At 38.6% G+C, this 21,383-nt stretch overlaps 2 protein-coding genes across 2 annotated transcripts; both read right to left on the bottom strand.

The window, feature by feature from the left end:
* Window positions 1-394: 394 nt before the first annotated feature.
* On the bottom strand, window positions 395-12,829 carry LOC121652399 (GEM interacting protein). The gene is made up of 21 exons (XM_042005180.1): window positions 12,604-12,829; window positions 11,094-11,184; window positions 10,458-10,554; window positions 10,187-10,250; window positions 8,187-8,312; window positions 7,133-7,197; window positions 6,877-6,984; window positions 6,691-6,771; window positions 6,346-6,507; window positions 5,992-6,129; window positions 5,308-5,498; window positions 4,982-5,070; window positions 4,826-4,888; window positions 4,633-4,716; window positions 4,390-4,532; window positions 4,094-4,270; window positions 3,868-4,005; window positions 3,431-3,630; window positions 2,988-3,312; window positions 2,431-2,533; window positions 395-1,506 (listed from the first exon to the last, which is right to left on the bottom strand). The coding sequence occupies exons 1-21, from the start codon at window positions 12,641-12,643 to the stop codon at window positions 872-874; spliced, it is 3,120 nt and encodes a 1,039-aa protein (XP_041861114.1). The 5' UTR covers window positions 12,644-12,829; the 3' UTR covers window positions 395-871.
* Window positions 12,830-14,328: 1,499 nt separating this feature from the next.
* Window positions 14,329-21,274, bottom strand: colgalt1a (collagen beta(1-O)galactosyltransferase 1a). Its single transcript, XM_042005509.1, has 12 exons — window positions 20,886-21,274; window positions 18,087-18,197; window positions 17,883-18,000; window positions 17,155-17,289; window positions 16,855-17,059; window positions 16,639-16,758; window positions 16,390-16,466; window positions 16,157-16,263; window positions 15,920-16,052; window positions 15,711-15,838; window positions 15,398-15,604; window positions 14,329-15,307 (listed from the first exon to the last, which is right to left on the bottom strand). Exons 1-12 carry the CDS (start codon window positions 21,104-21,106, stop codon window positions 15,040-15,042), a joined length of 1,830 nt encoding a protein of 609 aa, XP_041861443.1. The 5' UTR covers window positions 21,107-21,274; the 3' UTR covers window positions 14,329-15,039.
* Window positions 21,275-21,383: the final 109 nt, after the last annotated feature.

Raw genomic sequence — 21,383 nt, 5'->3', positions numbered from 1 at the left:
TATAGCCTTAATATAATGTCATATTCTTAAACTTCTTGAATATAGGTATAAATATTAAAATAAGAACGGCAACTAAAAGATTTTAGCGCTTGAATATAACTATAACTCTATCTAGATAGGTGAAAAAGCTTGCTTCACTTAATATCTCGTTCTAAACCTAATCATATTAATAAGTGTTTGTGATTGTAGGAAAAATGTTATCTTAAAGCAGCACTGAATTTAGAAATAAACAGTTTATCGTCCTACTTTTGCTTCTGACATGTTGTCTCATACTGAAATATTGCCCCCTTGTGTCAAAATCGTAACGCTGCATTCATTTAAAAATTCATTAACGACGAAGGTACATTTTTGTATAAAAAATATTCCTCTGCAGACAAAAATATCAAACAGCAAAGAACATAGAAAACAAATTTTACTGGAAAAAAAAGAAGTCTTCTACATTTTTTTGTTACAGAACTAAATCTCAGTGCTTATTTGCTAGTTTGCAACACTTAACTCCAACTTCAAACCAACTGGTTGTTTCATAGAAACTGCTTCATACAAGCACGTCTCTCCTAGTCTGAGTATTATACTGTTGGATGGTCAGCAGATCAAAGAACATGATTAAGTGCTGTTAAAATTGTGGCATTCAAGTATAAAGACTAAACCTTTGTGTGCTTTAAATTTGAAGCATTTTACTTTTTTTAACATTTGCTTTTGACAGTTTAAAATGTGCACGACAGAAGATAGATATTTGTGCCTTAAATATTTGACATTAAAAAAAACAAAACAAAACAAAACAAAAAAACATAGTAACTGTTGTTTCACATAAAAGCAGTGTTATGATTATTGCAGTTCTCAAGTGTTCATAAATGCAAATTTTTATCTGTATTCAGACAAAGAGCTGTTCATCCTTCCCCGAGTGGCTGCGTCTCAGCTTTAGACCAGACAGGATCTTCTGGGCTGGAGAACTCAGGTTGTGGTCCACATGAACTGTCTTGGATGATGCATAAAGATGATAACTCTGTCCAGTGCTCTGTCTGTTATTGTTCAGATTTACATTCTGATCTGCTTGCCACCTTGTTGCCACCTCGTGAGTAGATTTCTGTGGTGCTGTAGAGGATGCTGCACCTGCAGATGTAAATGTTGAATCCAGTCCCAGCATGTACTGCACAACCTCGCGAGGGCTCAGTGGGACCTCCACTTTACTCTCTGTGTTAACAGTGACCTGATGGGGCTGTTGAATGTTCTCACAGCAGGCATCAAAGTTTGAGGAAAGTCTTTGTGTCCCTAGCTCTGGAGAGGAGCTGCGGCTGCTGTCTGCACTCCCTTGATAAACACTTGTTGGAGCTGCTGGCTGTTTTGTTGCACAACCAGGGTTACAGAGTCGAATTTCTGCATTATGATGCCGGTGATACTTCACAGGTTGTCTTGTGAAGCGATAGTGTGGTTGGATCCCTAAATCAGAGGCAGATTCCAGCACTGACTCGCCCCGAGGATCACCCGATGCTGCTCTCATAGCCAGGACTAGGGCAGAAGAGGGAGAGAAGGTATATAATTCACAAAGGAAACAAGTGTAAACACAGGTCATTGATAATATTGCCACTAAACCTGGCTTGTCTTACATACTGTTTTCAGAAACATCCAGCAAAGGCATGACTTAAACTCATCAACTACCTTCAGGACAATATAAAAAGAACTTTGTACAAATGTTCAATTTCCTTCTGGATGATGCACACTTGCATAATATCCTCAACTGACTTGATGATTAGGAAAAAATACAAGGCTGATATGTGCAAATGTTTTGTTTTGCCTGTTGTTGAAGCCACAGAGAAGAGTAAAAGCAAGAGAAAAAAAGCAAAGGATAGCAGAAGCTTCTCACGCAGGAAAGAAAACTGCATTTTTTTTGGCTTAATTTGTTTCAAAGTTTAAACAAAGATTTAAAAATAACACTAAGATTTCCATCCCAAAATGATCACATGATGTGTTTGAATTCCACGATTACTTAACAGTTTTGCCTTTAACACACATCTCAACAAAAGCTAAGCAATCTAAAATAGTTTTGCAGAACTGCACGCACTAACAAGGAAGTTTGATTTCCAAAAATACATGGAGGAAATGCATATAGGGCTGAAAAAATGGCAACAGACTTTGTGGCACTCTACACTCACAGTTTCAGGTGCTTAAGAAGATACTGAGTAACTCTAATCTACAACCAACAACCTGTTAGAAATTAAGTGAACAACTTGGGAGCTGTGTGTGTAATACCTTTTGGATGCCTGATAGGATTAGCCTAATTAAAACATGTTCTCAAGCAGTACTAATAAAAGATGATGTAACAAGCTATAACTCATTACACTGGCAAACTCAAACTTCTATAGACTAGTAGTATATGAGACATTAATGCTATATTTTCTGAGGAACAGCTGCTCTATTGCCACATCAGCCTACCTGCTTTCTCACTGGTCTCAGGGCTGAGCTGGTCCACTGCTTCATTGGATGAAGACTTGTCAGATATATAACCCTCGCTTGAGTCTCTCTTGATAGTTCGGTTCTGTTGGAATGACACAAGTTGAGGGGTGGATTTCTGTAAGTGTTTACAGACCACGTCTAATCCTACAGCACTACAGTCTAAGTCGGGGATTTTTATGGAGGCAAAAGACTCCATTATAAAAAATGGATATTTTGAGCTAAGCAGTAGTTATCACCACTGTCCTTATGGCCTCTGAGCCATTTTATACAGCCTCTGCAAAAATTTACATTTGGGCATTCAAATTTTTCTGTTTATAAGTAATAGCCGTGGCCACAAAGCAGAGCTTGAAAGGAGGTGAAGCAGGGCAGAGTTCAGAGTGAAGCAGAAAGGCAGCAGCTGTCTAGTTTCTTAATCCTCATGGAATAAGGAGGTTAAGGTGCTAAGGCTTTTAAAACAACATGCAAGTGCAACGTCTCTGTGGCAGGAGTGAATTCCATGCAAGTGTTACTTATCCTTTTTAAACTGAGGTACTTACTTCTACTGAGCGTGGCTGCTCTCTGGAGGACATCTCAGGCTCTAATTGAGCATCAGGTACTCGATCCAGTGGACAAGAAGTTCTGGGAGGGGTATCTGGAAGAGGTGCTGTTGGGACTGGGGGAGGTGGAGTATTGGATCTCTGCTCAAGGCCAAAAATCTTGTCATGGTGTGTTATGAGGAACTCAACAAGTACAGCCTGGTAGCTTGTCTCCAAAATGGCCACCATTGACATGTCCACTGACACTAGAGGGCGCAACAAAGTTGGCCCAAATACAATACCCAAATTACTAGGGGACATCTTATTCTCATAGTTCTCTGAAACTCTGTGGAAACAAACAACAAATTTAGATTTAGAAGCCAATGAACAATAAAGAAATTGTAGCCTAAGAAAAAGACTACATCAAACTATTAGTGATGACCCGCCATCAATTCCATACTCACTTGTGCAGGTGAGAAATAATGTGCAGCAAAGTGTTGAAGCAATATAAAGGAAGCCTTTGCAATAGCTTTTGCAGACTGTGAATAATGTGCGATATCTCGTTAGGGTCTGGTGATGTTTCCCTGTCACTCATGTGCTGAATGGTCTTTCCCACAGCGATGAAATCATTGTACAGGTCAAAGGTCAGTAAAGGCTCTGGAAGCTGAAAGAAATATTATTGAGATTATACAGTGTGATGTGAGAAAAAATGCATTTACCTGAGTTTAAGACACTTCAAGATACATAAAATCAATTCTTTTTTTTTTTTTAAAAAAGCTTTCTCACTTTGCCTTTTAAACCTTATAAATCTGAATCAGCACTCTGTAGATATTTAACTTGTTTCTCTCATAAAAAATTTAAATTAATGCAGTGAAATAAACTCTTTGAATAACTCTCATACCTCCTTGAAGAAGTGCTTAAGAACAGAAGTGATATCATGTGGTGAGGGATCAGAGAGGTCCACCTGCTCCTTTTGCATCTCAAAAGCCTGGCAGAGTTTTTGAATGCGAGGTTTGGCTCCACTAATACGATACACACCCTTGGAAAACAAAATCAAGAACGAGTTATAAGGCTGGCAGTTCAAACTTGGCAGGTTGTTTTTTGGCCACTCTGATAGTAAATAATACCTGGACAGAGAGAGCTCGACTCTCAATCTCAGATGTGCAGCGCATTACCACAAACGGTACTCCATCTGGCCTGTCTCGTGACAACTCCGAGAGCTCCACTCCAAACACTGCGCCCTTCTTGTGCTCACACTCTAGCTGACACACCTCCATGCACTTCCTGTGCAAAGCTAGGCCGCACTAAATATGTGACAGAAATAAAACATGCATGACAGTTTGAATTTCTACTTTCCTTGCTCTGTCCATGTAGGTCTGAGATGCAGATCCTCTTGATATATATCTCCATTGTAGCCTCGTACCTCCTCACATTCAATCCCACTGACAACAATGTAGTTATCACACTGCTTGCATTTAACCATCTTGCTCTTCATTTTCCTGAGTCTGTGTGTCAGTGCAGCTCGAGAAATCATTCGAGCTTTTACAGACTGGCCATCAGTGCATTCTGCATAGAGGAGAGAACAGGTTTGTGAAGTTTAATATCAATGCTGTACAGCAAAACAACTGATGGGATTTTTATGAAGACATGAAATGAGGGAACAAACCTGATTCTGACCCTACATCTCGGTCATCTAGATCATCTGATGACACTGTCATTGTAGATGCTGTTTTGGGGAGCCTCCTGTAAGCTTTAATTATCCATTCGCCACAGAGCAGAACCACAGAAAAAGGGGAAATGTTATGCTCTGAAAAGTTTTTACTGGTATGTAAAATAAAAAGAAAAAAATATGTGCTTACCTGGACTGGATAATGATTCCATACTGCCTCCAATACTCTCATTATCACTGTGTCCCATTTTCTCTAAAATGCACCAAAACACAAATTGAATTATGAAGAAGGATTTATTTATTTATTTGTAAAATCAGTCATGGTATGATCGTTTGGAGTTCTTACTGCCATCACTGAGTCGTCTGCAAGCGATATCATCTGTCATGACTACATGGTCCTGCACAGAGCTGAGGGTGTTGCTGATCTTTCGTTTGCTTTAAAAAATAAAAAAAATTTAAATAAAAAATCTAAATTTCTGTGCTTTTCTGAAAATAGCACATGAAAAAGGAATGTCCAGATATCACACTGTTGATCTGCCTAAATCCTATTAACATTAATTGTTAAGAGTTAATAAATTTGTCTGTTTATATCTTTTTAAAAAGCTGTAAAAAATTGAATCCACATCACAGTCAAAATCATGGTAGAAATAACCACTTGTCAGTTTCTCATACCTTTTGCCCTGAGGAATATACTCTTGGAAAAGAAAGGTTTGGAGAGTCTGCTCAGGACGACGCCTGCTGAGGATGTAAAGCAGATAGGGCTCCCCTGGCTCCAGGGACCTGCATGTCAACTCCAGGTTGTGGTAGCCGAGGGGAACAGGCTCTGTCTGCTGTCGCTGGTAGTAGAACATGTTGACTGTGGCCTGATGCAAAGAGCAAATGCCATGTGAAGTCAAAGCAATGATCTGGCCAGCAAATAAATGGCTTATCTCTGCTTACAGATTTCCTTTTAATTTCTCCATCATTGCTTGCAGTCTTAATTTCAACTCCAAATTAATCATAAAATATTGTTTAAATGTAGGAAAACATATTGTATGTGCTGAAAAGCTTCATAACTAATTCTTGTTTTGTTACATTACAAAACACTTTGTTTTTTTACATTATGAGCTAATTGCAAACCTACTGTAGATAATTTTATATAAGCATTGATATGCATTAATTAATGATGAGGCAAATATTAGACACAAGCTGATTATTGCATTGCCATTGGTCTTGATAAAGAAAATTATTTTACTATACACAATTGTATGTGCACCAACAGGCTGAAATCATTAACCTTAAATGATCTCCTGTCTTCATACCACAGCTTGTTCAAACACATACTGACAGAAAGACAGATTTTTTTCTCATACCAACCTCCTTAAGCACAGTGTCTCCTTGACAGATGAGCTTTCGAATGTGAGAAATAATTCTTTCTTTAACCTTCACTAATTCATCTTGGTGGATCTTGGCGTCACTCACACATTGTCTGTACAGAACCTCTGCCTCCACTGCCTGTGGCAAATACAAAAAGAGCCTAAAAGATGGTATACAATACCGGCCATGTCTTCATTATCCGCAATGGGCAAATCTATTCAATTCTTTTTTACTTATAATGTATAGTAAAACATCAAAAACATGGTATGACCAGCCAGATAATATACAGTTTTTATAGTAAATTGTATTACAAATTCATTTCTATATTAATATAATATATTAAAAGGCATCAACCTTAGTCTGGGCTTCATCTTTGGACTTCCTTCTCTTATCCAGTGTTTTAGTTCCAGCTGTGTCATCCACAGCTTTAGCTGAAATTGCTTTAGCCTTTTCCAGTTCTTCACTGCGCTGGAAATACTGATGTTTTGTCTTTTTTAGTGCAGTCACAGCTTCATTCTGATGTACAGTGGAGAAATAACATTTTTTTTGTTGTTGTTTTTGTTAAAGCTAACTCAGGTTTTAACATAAACTATCGCATTCATTACACACAACTAAAGTTGAATTACATGTTAAACAAAATTGGTCTTGTAATAAACATAGCTCTACTTAAGATTTGAACACAAATCCTTATTCACTTACCATCCTCCTTTGTTCCCTTGCCCACTGCTCTTTAAACTCTCTGCGCCACTTATCAATCTCATTCTTCTTGGCAGCCAAAGCCTTCATGACAAACATGGTGGATTTTAAAAGAAAACAGCAAAACCCAATGAAATACAAAGAGGACTTAACAAACTCACTCTTTCTGTATGTATGTGTGGTCTTTACCTGGTAGCATCGGCTTTGTATCATTTCAACAGTTCTTCTGGAGGATACACTGTTCTTGATATCTTGCTCCAGAGCCATGGTGTAGATGTACTGTAGTGGCATCATTTCCTGCACATGCAAGAGCAAATTTACAAAGCTTTTCTAAAGCAGATATAATTAGTACTGCAAAGTTATTTTTATTCCAATTACACACTGAAACACATTATTCTACCTACTAAAGAACACTCTTTAGCAAATAAGTTCAACAAAATCATACCTGCTGAGCCACATTGGCCTTTGCACCTTCAGCCGTCTTCATCACATTTTTTGCAAACTCTTGTTCTGTCAACAAAAATCACCTGTGAGTTTCTATCAACTTGCTATTCATATGGTGCTCCACAGCAACAAGAAAAGCAAAATGGAACTTAATGAAAAGGAGCCACTTCAGTAAATTTATTATTGCTACTAGTCAGCTCAGACTTTGTGTGAAACTTGGTGATATCATTTGGCACCAGTAAAGATGATATCACCTTCCAGTAAAGGTCCAATTTATCTACCTTTTCTACCTCAGATAAATTGGACCTTTACTGGAAGGTTTATTAAACCTTTTGGAACTCAACTAGAGCTTGGCTGAGGTCAATCTGAACTTTGACGCTTTTGAACTATTAATCAACTAGATTAGTTTAAAATAGCTTAAACCTGACCATTCAGCACAGATCTTAATCAGACACAGGCAGTGTTCTGATAAAGGTTTGTAATCTTAGGACATTTTAGGGAAGTCAAAGTGTTGATCTTCTTCTATGTGTAATCAGTAGTTTGGGTTAAGCTCCACCCAGCATTGCTCATCAGTTGCTGTTGCCCTATACTTCTCCTTACACAGCTAAGCTGGATGACTCTGTATTTTGATTGCTACCCAAAGACTTGTAATCTTTATATCCCTTTCTGGACACTGGCACCTGTTCAGGCTGATACAAGACTAATCACTGTCTATGTAGTCCAAATGAACCCACTCTTCTTTATTACCCTCCTCATGGCAACTAATCTTTAATCCTTTCTTTCTGCATGTGCGGCATGTGGCTTCCTGGAGTGACTACACTACTGTCAGATAGCCTCAGTGGGTTAAAAAGAAAAAAAAACCCACCTGAATATGTAATAGTGCTCTGCCACACTAGCTTATATTTAAATATTTCATCTTTCCTGCTCTCTCTTTTCTGGTTTTCCTAAACAAAACAAGGCTCTGCTTCTCTTACTGTCCTACTACAGTAAAGGTTCTGTATAACTACAAGAATTTGCATATACTATTTCCTTTACACAGCTACATGTATACTCACCCAAGCTTATTCTTTTCTCCATCCAGTTAAGAAGGTCTTTGGCATAGCGGCACCATATCTTGGCGTACTGCAGTGCCGTCTCCACTCCATCCTCACAGCGACAAAGGGCCAAGTCTGCTTCTTGGGCTGTGAGGGAGTACATCAGCATCACTGTAGGCTCTGCACACTTCGAGTTATATCCAGGGAAAAGTCCACTGTATTACACCCAACAGATTGTCTCTCCTGAAGGACTCAACCAGCCCTCCCACCCCTTCTCCAACCAAAGAATCACCAATCTATTCTAGTGTGTCAACCACAAACTCACAAACTTAATGACACATGATCAAATTTAGCAAAAATCATCAAGAAAAACTTAAGAAGGTGCACAAACCCAAAACAGAAAACAATGATTGCATATGGAAAGTCATAGCTGCTCCTTAAGAGTGAAAATCCTGTAATCTCCAGAGGGTCTCAGCGGACTGTGGACATTTCTGGCAACACAATTCATACAGTAATCTGCTGCCAAAAAACTCTTTAAAATCTGTCCAAGTCTGTCCGTAAACAAAAAATGGGGATGTGATCTAACAGAGGAGGGTTTCCATGGACCAAAGAAAAACAACTCTAGCTAAATAACTTCCCTCCTCTCCCCTCTTCCTCCCTGCCCTTATCCCCTCCCCCTCACACCTGTTCACTTCTGGTCAGCTACAAAGAGACAAGTGACGCTTTGAGAGCAAGCAGATACTCTATTAAGAGCTAGTGGCGGCATCATGTCACAGCTCTACCGTGTTTAAACCAAGAGGGTGTTGATATACCAACCACTCTTCTTCCTCTGTGACTCACATAAACACAGGGTGGATGATGTTTGTGTGACAATCACAAGGTCTTCCAAAAAGCTCCCCACACTGCTTTTTGTTATTCAAAATTTCTCTGCATTCAACATCCAGCACAATTAATGCATGTAATGTGATTTAACTGATCTTAAAGACAACATATTCATACACTTTCAAAAACTTTCGCTTCTCCCAACAGTCCACAGAGAGTAGAATTTGTAGTTCTTCAGACAAGAAAAATATATTGTCTCTGTGTCATGACAATAAATACAGTTAGAGTGGTAGAAGAAAAAATCCCAACCAAGTAAAATTGTATTCTGTCTTGAACAGGGTACAACCTTGTGTATACCCCCCACGCCCTACAGCTGACCAGTTAGTGAATCATGTCTATATTTTGGACTAATAAGTACTCTCTCCTTTTTCAGAAATTAGCCACGTTTAAATTATGTGCTATTCCATGACTACAGCCTCTGGGGCTTGGATTGAGGATTATCCTAGTTGGGTCCAGATTGTGGAGAGACAGACTTTAGAGGAGCAATGAGTGAGGTTTACCTCCTGGTGTGTGACTTAGTTTGCAGATAAGACTGGATGGGGGTGGGTTTCTTGAGGAGGTTTACACTGTCATTTTACTATTTTTGTTATGTAAATGCAACCTGTCTCAGATTTAATTCTAGAGGTGTGCTGTAACCCATAGTTTGGATTAAACCAAGGCTGCCACGAATGGCAACAGATTTATGTGTACACTGAGCATGTGAAATCTTTTTCTTCATTTTTTCTGTATTTAATTTACTTCAAGATCTGTAAAACTGACATCTCTCCAGTTTGTCTATCTCTTCCTCTTTTTTTATACATACACACATAGAACATCTGTCTCCTGCTTAAATCCTCTTTCTTTATCCTAATCTTGTTACAAAAGGGCAGTTACAAATCACAGATTAGTGTAAGAAAATAACCAAAGACTGAAACAGACACAATAAGTGTCACTGACTGCAGTTTTTCATACGTACATCATTCATTATTAATCTGATGTTGATCAGATGCATTCTAACAAGTCTTCAATACAGGAACCTTTATGGCTGCCTGTAAGCAAAGCTTCAGTTTGTGTAAACCAGTCATTCACTGAGTCCGTAAACTGTGCATTACCACATCCTTTTGTTTTCTCTTTGCATCTCTTTCTCACACAAAACATACCTGTTTGGTTTCCATCCACCTCATTGGCCTCAGCACGATTCTGTGAGCAAAGTGTATCTTCACACTGTTGGAACAAAAGAACTATATTCTGATAAAGCAACAGCCAGTTTCCTCAAACCACACCTACGGTTTTCTGTAAGTGGTTCCAAAAACATCCTCACTGTTTCTGGTGTCAGTGAGCTCAGCAGTTTCAGGAGCATTGTCTGAGCTCTGCAGCATAATTAAACATTCATAAATGTGTGTCATTAATTGCAAAGAATATAACTCTTACATTTTGCTCATTTTGCTCTGTGATGTCTGCACCTTCTGCAGAGCTGAATTCTGAGATGGACTGGGAGTCACTATCTGCCAGCAGATCCTCTGCATCACTGAACACAGGAAAAATGTCACGCAGAAAAACACACAGTAAACCAGCAATATCCAAGTGTTTGGGATTGTTCTAGGAACATTGTATGCTAATAATAAACGTATACAAGTGTAAGGAAAATAATTAACATCAGATGTTCAGAAATGTTAATGCCATCGGGACAGCTTTTAGATCTAGTTTATGATGTAATTGCCAATTTACGTCAATTCTCTGCTACCTTTCAATATTCAAATAGCATGTCTGTTCAATGCCACCCACAGAGGAAGTAATTTTAGCATCAGAGTTTAACAGAAATGAGAGTGTGAATCAGATAGACGTCACATGTAAAATAAAGGCATACATTGAACATTAATGAATTATACTGAGAATCTTGGTTGAGCTTCTCTTAATGTTAATGTTATGTTAATGGATTATGGCCATAAATGGACAAAGACAAATGAGCTGTTTTATCCTGTGTTGTTTTTTATGACCACACACCACTAACCACTGCACTTTTCCATCACAGTATTCGGATCACACTGCACACTTTTATGAACTTACGAAGAGATGAAAGAGAGTTCAAGATTATCAAATTCTCTGAAGATCTCACTGTATCGCTTGGTTTCAGACTTTTGATGAGCCTTCCTCAAAACTGAAATGAGAAATGGAAAAACTAAGATCTGTGACAGGCATCCCATATGTGATTCATGTATACACAGACATACATACAGCAAACATAGAGCCAAATCAGTCTTAATGTGCACATAAAGATTTTCTTTATCCTCAAATAATGTTCTTTCCTTTTATGATATCAGCAGACGTAAGATGGAGTATGATGAACTTGACAACTGACACAATGATCATGCCAATGTGTCATTGATAATTGGCAATGACATAATATTATACATCTGCAGATAAACTCATATAAATTACAGTTTACTTATTTCACAATTCCACACACAAAAAAACAAACAATAAGATAAATGATTGCCCTGCAAAGATTACAGATGAAAAGCATTCAAAACACAGTTCCTCTTTTGAAACATATTCAACAGTATTTCATTAAAATCTCTGGTAATGATGAGCTAAAAAAAAAAATATAATGACATCTTTAATGATGAAATTGGCTATCTAATTGCTGCCTCACCATCTGAAAAAAAAGTTAGCATCCAACAAATTTCAACTGATGCAAGAACTAAGAAAAAGAAATCTCCCTCTCACAAATACGCCTTCACCATAGTCAACCACATCCTGCTAGCATTTTGTGTCATGTCCCATAATGCACATAGAGTCCTTGTTTTTCACACCAGCAGCATTTCAGTGAGTGAGAACACAGTGTCAGTAAGCTATGGCAAATTTAAAATAAATTTTCTTTTTTAACAAATTGATCTTTGTTATTAAAAAAGCAACTTTTGTTTTGCTTGTAGTTTACCTGCAATCTTTGTAACAGCAGTAAACAATTCTACATTAATACATTTAGACCACACTAAACATTTTCTGAGAAGGAACTTAAAAGTATATATTGGAAACCATTCTAGTTAAATGCAAAGTTTAACTGATTGTCAAAACCAGTTCCAATGTTATCATGACTAATGAACAAATGCTAAGTTTTTGGCTTTTGGCTAAGATTAGCAGTAGTCATATCCTGTTCTGTAAAAATACAGAAGTTAAAAACACACACACGCACACACAAACACACACACACACACACACACACACACACAGAGAACAAGAATGTGTCATAATGAAGAAAGAGTTCAGGAAGTTCACCAACCCTCTTTTTGACTAGGAGGATGCCACAGAGGCTCACTGTGCATACAGTGTGTTTGTGCACCCACATGCAAAAGCCATGCCATTATAGCTGCTGCTGCAATGCTGGAAAACTTACAATCAGCACAAAACATTTTTTAAATGCCATTTTAAAATATAAATTAATTTAGCCTATATATGAACCAAATTATCAATAAGAAATCCAAAAAGATCTCACGAGCATCATAGGCAACCAGATATGTGGAGTTTAAAGCATCACTTGCTCAAAATTACTCCCAAACATTACATTCTTTCTGCTCACCTGTGCCTTGAGATGAATCTTTGTTTGACTCTTCCTCCATTTCTCCTTACTTTCTCCTTGCCGGTAGCCAAACCTTAACATCAGTTGCTCACCATCTGCATCTCACTCAATGGGTCACCATTAAAAACAGTACAGTTAGAGTGGTTGAAAATCTGTACGGCAGTGTTTACATGGATCTAGTAAATTATCAGCGTGTGGCACTGAGCGTGCTACCGTTTAACCTCTCTATAAGATCTTCCTCTGGTAGAGAAGAGGTTGGCCAAAGTTTTTCACCATCAAGGGAAGAGGAAGTGAATGTCTATGTCACACTAGGCCCCACCCACACTATTTCACTCTTACTGTAGTGACAAAGTGCCACTGTGTTAAAGCTGTGTCGTCTCAGTAATAAAAATTTCTGACGCCTTTACAGATATGTATAAAGATTATATATAGTGTAACATGACAGCTGATACTTCATCTATGCTTAAGGAAATAGAATTTCTTAAAAAAATTATTTACTGACCAAATAAGAGAATAAGTTATAGTCCACATAAATGTGTAGTGATAACTGTGACCAGTGTGCCCAGTGCACAAGATCAAATTAAATAAAAAAAAATAAATGAAAAATATTAACTATGATTGTTGCATTTTTTAAATTAAAAATCACTAATCATCAATTAAACTTAAATAAGTCATTCAATTCTTGTTACAAAGATGGCTGCTGGCAGGAATGACCCCCTGTACCTTTCTGTGTTGCAACAGACCCAAAGAATCCTTTCACTGAACACACTCACACACTTTCATTTCCTTGCTGTGTTGCTAAGAGGGTGTGAAGAATTGTCCATTATGTTGAGCAAACTTGTACAGCATTCTTCTCTGGACAATCAGCTCCAGGGGACCCAGAGTAGTCCCCAGCACAGACCCAGCCTTCTTAAGGTTATATTCTGCAGTGGTGCTGTGGAAAGTGTCCTCACCTCCTGTATCACTGTGTGATACGGCAACTGTTCAGCTGCAGACAGATAAGCTCTGGAGAGAGTGATGGAGTCTGCACACAAGATCACTGGCAGCAGCCTGCCAACAGTATGTGACATTTAAGCAGCAATAGCAGGAAAAGAACCTCCTGCATCATGAAAGACTCCACACTCCCTGCACATAGCCTATTTTTCTACCTCTTACCAGGCTGTACGGCATTAGAGCCCACACCACACACCACCAGGTTAAGTCAGAATTACTCCCTCGATGCTGTAAAACTGTTCAACTTAAGTCGCAACTAGGACCACAGTCCAAGTTATGTATTATTGATGTTCAGAATCATGTGCAATAATGCTAATATCAGACCACTAAGTGCAAGATGTATCATTACGTGTGATAGCTGCATTATCATTATGGGCAATATCTTGCTGTTATCACTTGACAGTGCAATAAAAACATCACAATACTTTAACTCACAATTTCCTTTGTTATTTATCTTTTCTTTCCTATTTTTAATACACTGCTTGGTTTCTATGCCTTTTTAAAAAAAACCTATTCCTCACTACCATCCTCTTGTGTTAACATGGTGAATGACAATACAGAATATTGAATATTAAATTAGACAGAAGTTACTCTAACAGAAGCATCCCACAATATTATGCTGTCACATTTGTTCAATATCTCCAGAACGCGCTTTGCAAAATGAACATGAACAGGGAGAAATTATTACATCAGCATAAGAGTATTCATATTATGGTAGTTATGACAAATTCAAACTATTAAAAAACTTTTATTTTATGTTACACAATGAATCACTGATTTTTGTGAACAGTGAATTGGTGAATTTATTTCATTATTGCTCAGTGAAAATCAACCTCTTCAGATGCTATATCCATGAGATGGTAGAACCATGAAATAATAAATAACATAAAAAAACCATCCTGTTACAAATTTCAAATCCTATTTCATGTACTATCCTAAAGTCAAACCTTAACCCAAAACACTCTAATTCAGATGTATGTTTCCTGGTGCTTCTTAGGGGGAACACACAATCATGTGCCCTTCGTACCAAATTACATATAACAATTCATAAAAGATTTATGAACTAATTTGAAAATCCAAAAGAAAAACAAAATTCACAGTTTAATGTTACAATAGATCACCTGAAATGACGGAGATGAACCAGCCCAATGTCATTAATTGGAAATGCATCTTTGAATTTCTGTATGACAGACAGAAGCTGGGTACTGCAAATGCCATTCAAAATGGCAAGTCTAGTGCCTTGTTAAAGTATAACATAAAAACACAGCATAAGATGCCCGTGATCCCTTTTAACTCGTCACAACTGACTTTTTTAATCTTTTTATAAACTTTGATATTACATCTCTGCTGTGATGCTAAATCAAAATGATCAAGGAGAGCAGGTGAATCAAAACTATGGCAGCTTGTCCTTTGCATGTTTACACTCCAGGCGTGCATGTCCTCTCATAGCTCATCCCGTGCGGTAATGTCTAAAGGGGACTGGAGCACATCTATGTTTTGGGCCTCACTGCTGATCTCATTCTGTTCTCTGGTTTTTCCTGAGCGTGCTCTGTCCCAGTCTGTACGGGCCTTGTCATTGTCCCACACTGTAGAGGTTTCAGTGTCGCTAATGTAGCCTGGATCGCCTGTATAGTGTGTTGGAAACACAAGGAGAGGCTCTGCAGAAAATGCCTTCAGGTCCCTAGTTTCAAACTGTTCCATGTAATCAGACCTGTGAAAGAGAAGGTCAGGAAAAAGTTTAAGACTTGAACAATGGTTTGTGTTACTCTTTAACTGGTTATTAGCTGTGGTAAACACTTACACAGGATGTTTATTGAACATGATGGGAAGAAACTCATCCACAGGCAAAACCTTCTTTAGTGGCTCTGCTTTTAAAAGCTTCTTCGCACCTTGTAATGACACCATATAGCCTAGTGTCCAATATGAGTAGTCTGCTTCCACTAAGTTGCGTATATTTGGCACTGCTTTCTCTCTGTAATCCACTTGCATTCTCTTTCGGCCAATATATCTACACAAAAAAACACAGAGGAAAGATGTGGGGAAATTGCAAACTTAGGGGAGCTGGGACAAATTCTGTGATTGTGATAATTAAAAAAATAAAAAAAAAGACTCACATGAGATCCCAATCCAGACCTTCATCTTCAACCTCATTCATCAAGTTCATCAAGCGACGCTTGAAGAAGACCTCAAAGCGCAGGTCGTCTTCGATCACCAGTGATGTTTGCAAGCCTTGCTCTACAATCTAAATCCAGAAGCATATTAATCAGTATGTCCCCAATCTGTTTAGATCATAAATGCTTGAAGGCTTGGCTTCTGTGTTCACCTCTTTCCAGATGTTATAGTGAGAAAGAAAGCAGCCCAGCTCTCCCTTTGTCAGAGGTCGACCATGGTAAGGGTCGCTATATCCAGGGAGCATATGGATGCCCTGAGTATGAATTTGGGTGGCATTCATTGCACTGAAATAATAAAAGAAGAAATGTGAGAAAATGGGCAAAATAAAAGCCATACGGTAGTGAATGAGGCCCTGGATCATAGTATTCATTTGACTGAGTTAACTTACTTTCCATCTACAGCTTCAAAAACCTTACATGCAATCTTCTGCTCATACAGGGACCTCAGCATACGCTTTTTGCGGCCAGCCTGCCTCTCTAGGTTTATCATGAAAACCTGCACATACAATCACACTAGTCAGTGTAATTACAGATTTAAACAGCAGGGGGATGCTTTCAGCAAAGAAATAGATAAGAAACCATTTTTGCATATTCCATCTTCACATCACTCCTCCTTACTCACCTCATCAAAGCCCATTTTGTCAGGTTGTTTCCTAGCAACACGTAAGTATTTTGAAGGCACCACTGGGGAATTTCGCACTACATGGTAAGAGGGAAGATGGATGCAGAAATGGTATAAATGGTATATAAAGACCCATGCTGAAAGTTGTCATTAACTAGAGCAGCAAAAGGTAGAATAAAGACTCAAAGCAAGACAATGAGAGGGAGTTGGTGGCAAAAGTATAGCTACATCTAAATGCACAACACTCACCGTTAACTTCCAACAAGGAGTGCAAAAAGCTGTCAGATTCATCTTCCAAAGTATTGTGGGAGCGTAATGGTACAGGGAAGTAACCATAGGTCTCCTTGTTACATACAAACATCTGGACATCTGTAAGGAGCAGAGCATGTATATGTCAACCTAAAAGTAAAAGTCAGATGAGTAATGTTTTTAGATTTAATATATAAGAACTAAACTACAAAATACCTGCCATCCGAGCAGAGTATGCAAACACAATGATGTCATCAAAAGCCCAGCTGTATTCTGGATGGGGTGGGTGAAAGGCTAGCTGCCTTGATGCCTCTTTCCTGAGGTCTACCAGCAGAGTGGAGTGGACCATGGGAACAGCAAAGCAGCCTTTTCGTACCTGCTTCCTAATAGGCATGTAGTCAGGGGTCCGCTTATAGTAACCCTGATGAAGTGGGTTGATTAACATTTGAGTTCATAAAGGAATCTATAGCATTAAATAAATACACAAGAAGGTACACAACCTCATTATGGTAGTACCTGTGGGGTCATTCCACACCAGAAGTTTGAATAAGCTGCACGGGATTCAAGCATCGGAGCAATTACAGTCTTATTCTCTTTTATGAGCTTCCAGAGCACATTCGGATTGATGAGGAGGTTATCACAATCCACCAACTGCAGACAGGAGAGAGGAAAGGCTATGAAATATGTTCACAAAGACAAAAAGAAGGGTATCTGAAGAACACCATCATGTCTTAAAAAGGAAATAGTGAACATGTGATTAAAATGGGGCTTTGAAACTGAATAGCAACCAAGAAGTAAAACATTGTCTATTTTAATTGTGTTCTCAAGAGAGAAAGCCAAGACGTTAGGCTAAGAAAACAGATTTATTACAATTCTCAATGCACTTCACCTCAAAATTATACATCACTGAAGCTAGACAAAATGTGCTAGGCTGGAGAATAGAATACAAATCTACACAGTGTGGCACTGAAGGTTCAAAGATTTACACGACAAAGTTTATATTATAGGATTGTGTAAGAGACAGGGGCCAATTTTAAAAACCCTGTCCTCCTCTTAAGTTACAGTTGTGGTTGTGCTTGAGCTTTGATTCTGTACTTATCCTTCAGCTGTTAATATCTGGTGATAAAAATAGTTGAGCTGAACAGCTAGCTCAAAGTTTTAAATGGAAATACTAACACACAAAACAAACCAAAAAAAGGTCTTACTGTGCACTCTTGTAACTGCAAAGCAGTTTATTGTCCTACCATGAAGTAGTCTGCCCACATTTCACGAGCGGCCTCCAGTGCTGCTTGCCGAAGCTTCATAACATGCTCATAACGACGATCTGTCCAGTCTTTTGGACCATCCTGATCCTCATAATGTCTTAAAAAGATATTTTAGAGTTAATCAAACTTACTTAATTATTTGGCTTTGTAAGCCTTTGAGAAAAAAAAAACAGAGTTGCCTACCTCAGTTCATCCTTTGGCCTCCATTCCACATTATGGTAAAGGTTCTGCACCTTAACAAGCCAGTCATGCAGAATGATAGAGGTGTTGTCCACATTGTGATCAGTTGCTACCCTGTCAATATGCAACAAAACCCCATAATCAAAATGCAACAAATTCAACAAGATCAAGAACTTAACTAAAAAAAAATAACAAACAAAAATCAGAGAAAAGAGTAGCAATGGTTAACTTTAGAACTAGTGCCAGTATGAGTTCAAACTACACCCAGTCTTGAAAGAAAAAACGTTGACTCAAATAACAATAGCCCTTTGCACACTTTTTGTCTGCACCTGTAAGAAATGGTACAACCGTTAATGACACCAACACAGAACAAAAACAGAGAACAGTTGGTGGTTATCTTTTTAGGTTAGCATTTCTAAGGAAAGCTTTTTATAAAGGAAACGTTAAGAGGATAAGAAACAACATTACAGAAGTGAAACTTCTGTCTGTAATAGCTTAGATCGGAAAAGAGTGATTTAAACAGGCTGAAGCCAAATCTGAGGGAAATGCACCAAAGTCAGACAATTTACATGTTTGACCTAATCCTAAAGAGGGTCCAAATAAAGACACGTGTCTGTGCCTAAGAGCTTCTGCTATAAATCCTTTAACAACAAAACACCCACTATCTTAATTTCATGGTCAAGCAGGTTGACAGTCTTTGCTGCAAAACAACATCTATACAACGGCCAGCTGGGTTTGCATTTTGCTCCTGTGGATGATAGCCAGGAAGGATTTCACATGGATCTGTGATAACACTACAACTCCATGCTAAGCACCGATTCCTGCCATATCGCTCTCAAATTCCTCAACCTTTGTTCGACACTGTGTTTCCTGTTCATGCTCAGATCAAACATATCTATAAAAAGCAGACCCATTAGCTATGTAGTACTTGAACTCTAAACATACATCTATAAGAGCTGTGTGTTCTATCCACTCTATTTTTACTGCAGTAGAGTAGCAATGAAGTCCTAATTGTAGACACCAAAGATTTAAATAATGGTTTAGTGAAGCTCTGATTGTGAGACTTTGGCATGCCTGCAAACAGCCTCAAAAGACTCCAGAAAAATGCATAAAACACAGAGTGTTTACAGCATCACACAGTTGTTTGCAAGAGTAAAGAGCACACTTCTTAAGGCCTTTGGGGCAGTCTTGCAAGCTACTCAAAAGCTGAGGATACAAGTGTGGGTGGGCTGCTGGAGCATGTCATTTAGTTGTTATGTAAGAAACACCTCCCTTTCACTTGCTTCAACTTTTACCCAGCCAGACATGGCAGACAGGTGTTTAAAAAGCCTCTAACATAAATTTACACCACTACAAATGGTTTAGAGAGTTTGTTACAAATAACTTATATTTTATCTTATTTTACAAGGGAAGTTCCACTGAGATTAAAAATCCCTTTAAGGAGCCCTGGCCAAGGCAGCAGCAGTCCAAATTCCATCACAGACAGTAATCCTTAAAACAACCATTCAAAAAACAAACAACATCAAACATACAGTATAAAACATGTGAAATATAAATCTAAGAGGTCAATAGAATAAGTAAAGCATAGTTAGCTGGACAAGCAGTTACAGACACCTACTGAGTCAGCCTCCTAACTCTTCGAGACATTTTTAAAAGCTTTAACTGAGATCAGCTCCTGCAGTTTTAGGTCAGTTTGTAAGCTGTTCCAGGCTGCAGGGGCAGAGAATTTAAAAGCCTTTTGGCCAGGTTCGTTGCAAGCTTTGGGAACTGTCAGTAAAAGAAAATCATTAGAGCACAGACAATAGTTATTTGACTTAAATAAAATATAATCACAAAGGTAAGAGGGAAGCAGGCCAAGGATGGATTTATAGATAAAATAATACCAATGTAAAAGTCTGCGTATGGATTCAGAAGGCCACTGAACTCTGGCATAATGGGTGCAGTGGTGAGTGAGAGCTTTGCAGCCTGCCACAAACCTGAAGGCACCCACACTGTCCACAGACTGATGGGAGGCTGATGTTTAAAGTCTGGAAAATGGCCTACAGAAAAATGTTAAGAGTATTATAAATCTTCATAACACCAGTAAGTTGAAATCACCATAAGGATTTAACATAAGAGGCTATTTAACATTGCTGAAAGCATATAGGGAACAGACCCAGCACTTCATTATCAAATCTGATCAGGAATTTTGCATTTATACATTATAAATGATGTTTCATCCATTATAATGTCATATTTGGGCTTTAAAATGCATCAGGTCTAAATAGAAACAAAAACAGCTGTCCACTAAGACACAGAGCGGCCTGGATTAGTAAAATGCTATGTGTTGAAGACCAGAGGAAGCCTAATGTGTGGAAGTAGACAGCAGAAACGGAACCCCGTTTGTTTGGATTACATTGAATCTTACAGCTCCCCTCGCGGTCAAACCAGTCCCATCCCCTCCCCTCCACGTATACAGATCACTGCAACGCACTTTTCCCCCCGATTACTATTGTCCAGATGTGGTAACCTCTGCCCACAGTGTTACCTTTCTATTAGTGGTCAGATACAGTCCGTCGTTATGATGGTGCATGTAGAAACTAAAGCCATGCTCTTCAACCCCAAACGTAAACGCGACAGAACTTGATGTGGTTTCCACAGCCATTTTGACACCCAATCTCTGCGGATTCACCAATTGTATATTTTTCGCGCACATCTTCTAGGTTTAAGAGGGGAACATTTGCAAAAAGAAATACATTTCAATTTACTTTAATATCTGTTCGAAAGCTTAAAAAACCCTAACACTTTCCAGTAACAACTTACCAGAGAGCCATACGCTCCTTGGGATAGTTGAGGCGCTCAATTGTACCGAGGAAATATGGCAAAGAGTGCTCAGAGTTTCTGCAAATGAGGGCAACAAGGACCCGAGGAGCGAGGAGCGGAGATTCGGGAATCCAGCGCTCCTCCGCAAAGAATCCCCGGACAGGACTGCAGGACAGGAGCAGTAGGAGCAGAGCAGCTGGCGGGCCATCCGACATATACATTGCGACCGTACGGTATGGTGTAAAATAAAAATATAACAAAATAAAATAAAATGTAGTGCTTTTAGCTCGTTATGAGTTATAGAAATGCCTTCTCTTTACTTTTGCGGCCATCACATTTACGGAAAGTATGTGCCACTGCTCCTGATGTAGCAGTACGAAGTTGAGCTTAAAGGGGACGTGTCTTGGTCTTAAAGGGAAGGGCTTCACTGTACAGTTAACAGAAATGTGCAAATGGGGTAGTAGATGGTTAAAAAGGACACCAAAATTCCAAATGACA

Source organism: Melanotaenia boesemani, chromosome 2, assembly GCF_017639745.1.
Source record: "Melanotaenia boesemani isolate fMelBoe1 chromosome 2, fMelBoe1.pri, whole genome shotgun sequence".
NCBI classification, from domain to species: Eukaryota; Metazoa; Chordata; class Actinopteri; order Atheriniformes; family Melanotaeniidae; genus Melanotaenia; species Melanotaenia boesemani.
Note: the sequence above shows the minus strand (reverse complement) of the source record. Positions and strands in the feature narration are given on the sequence as shown.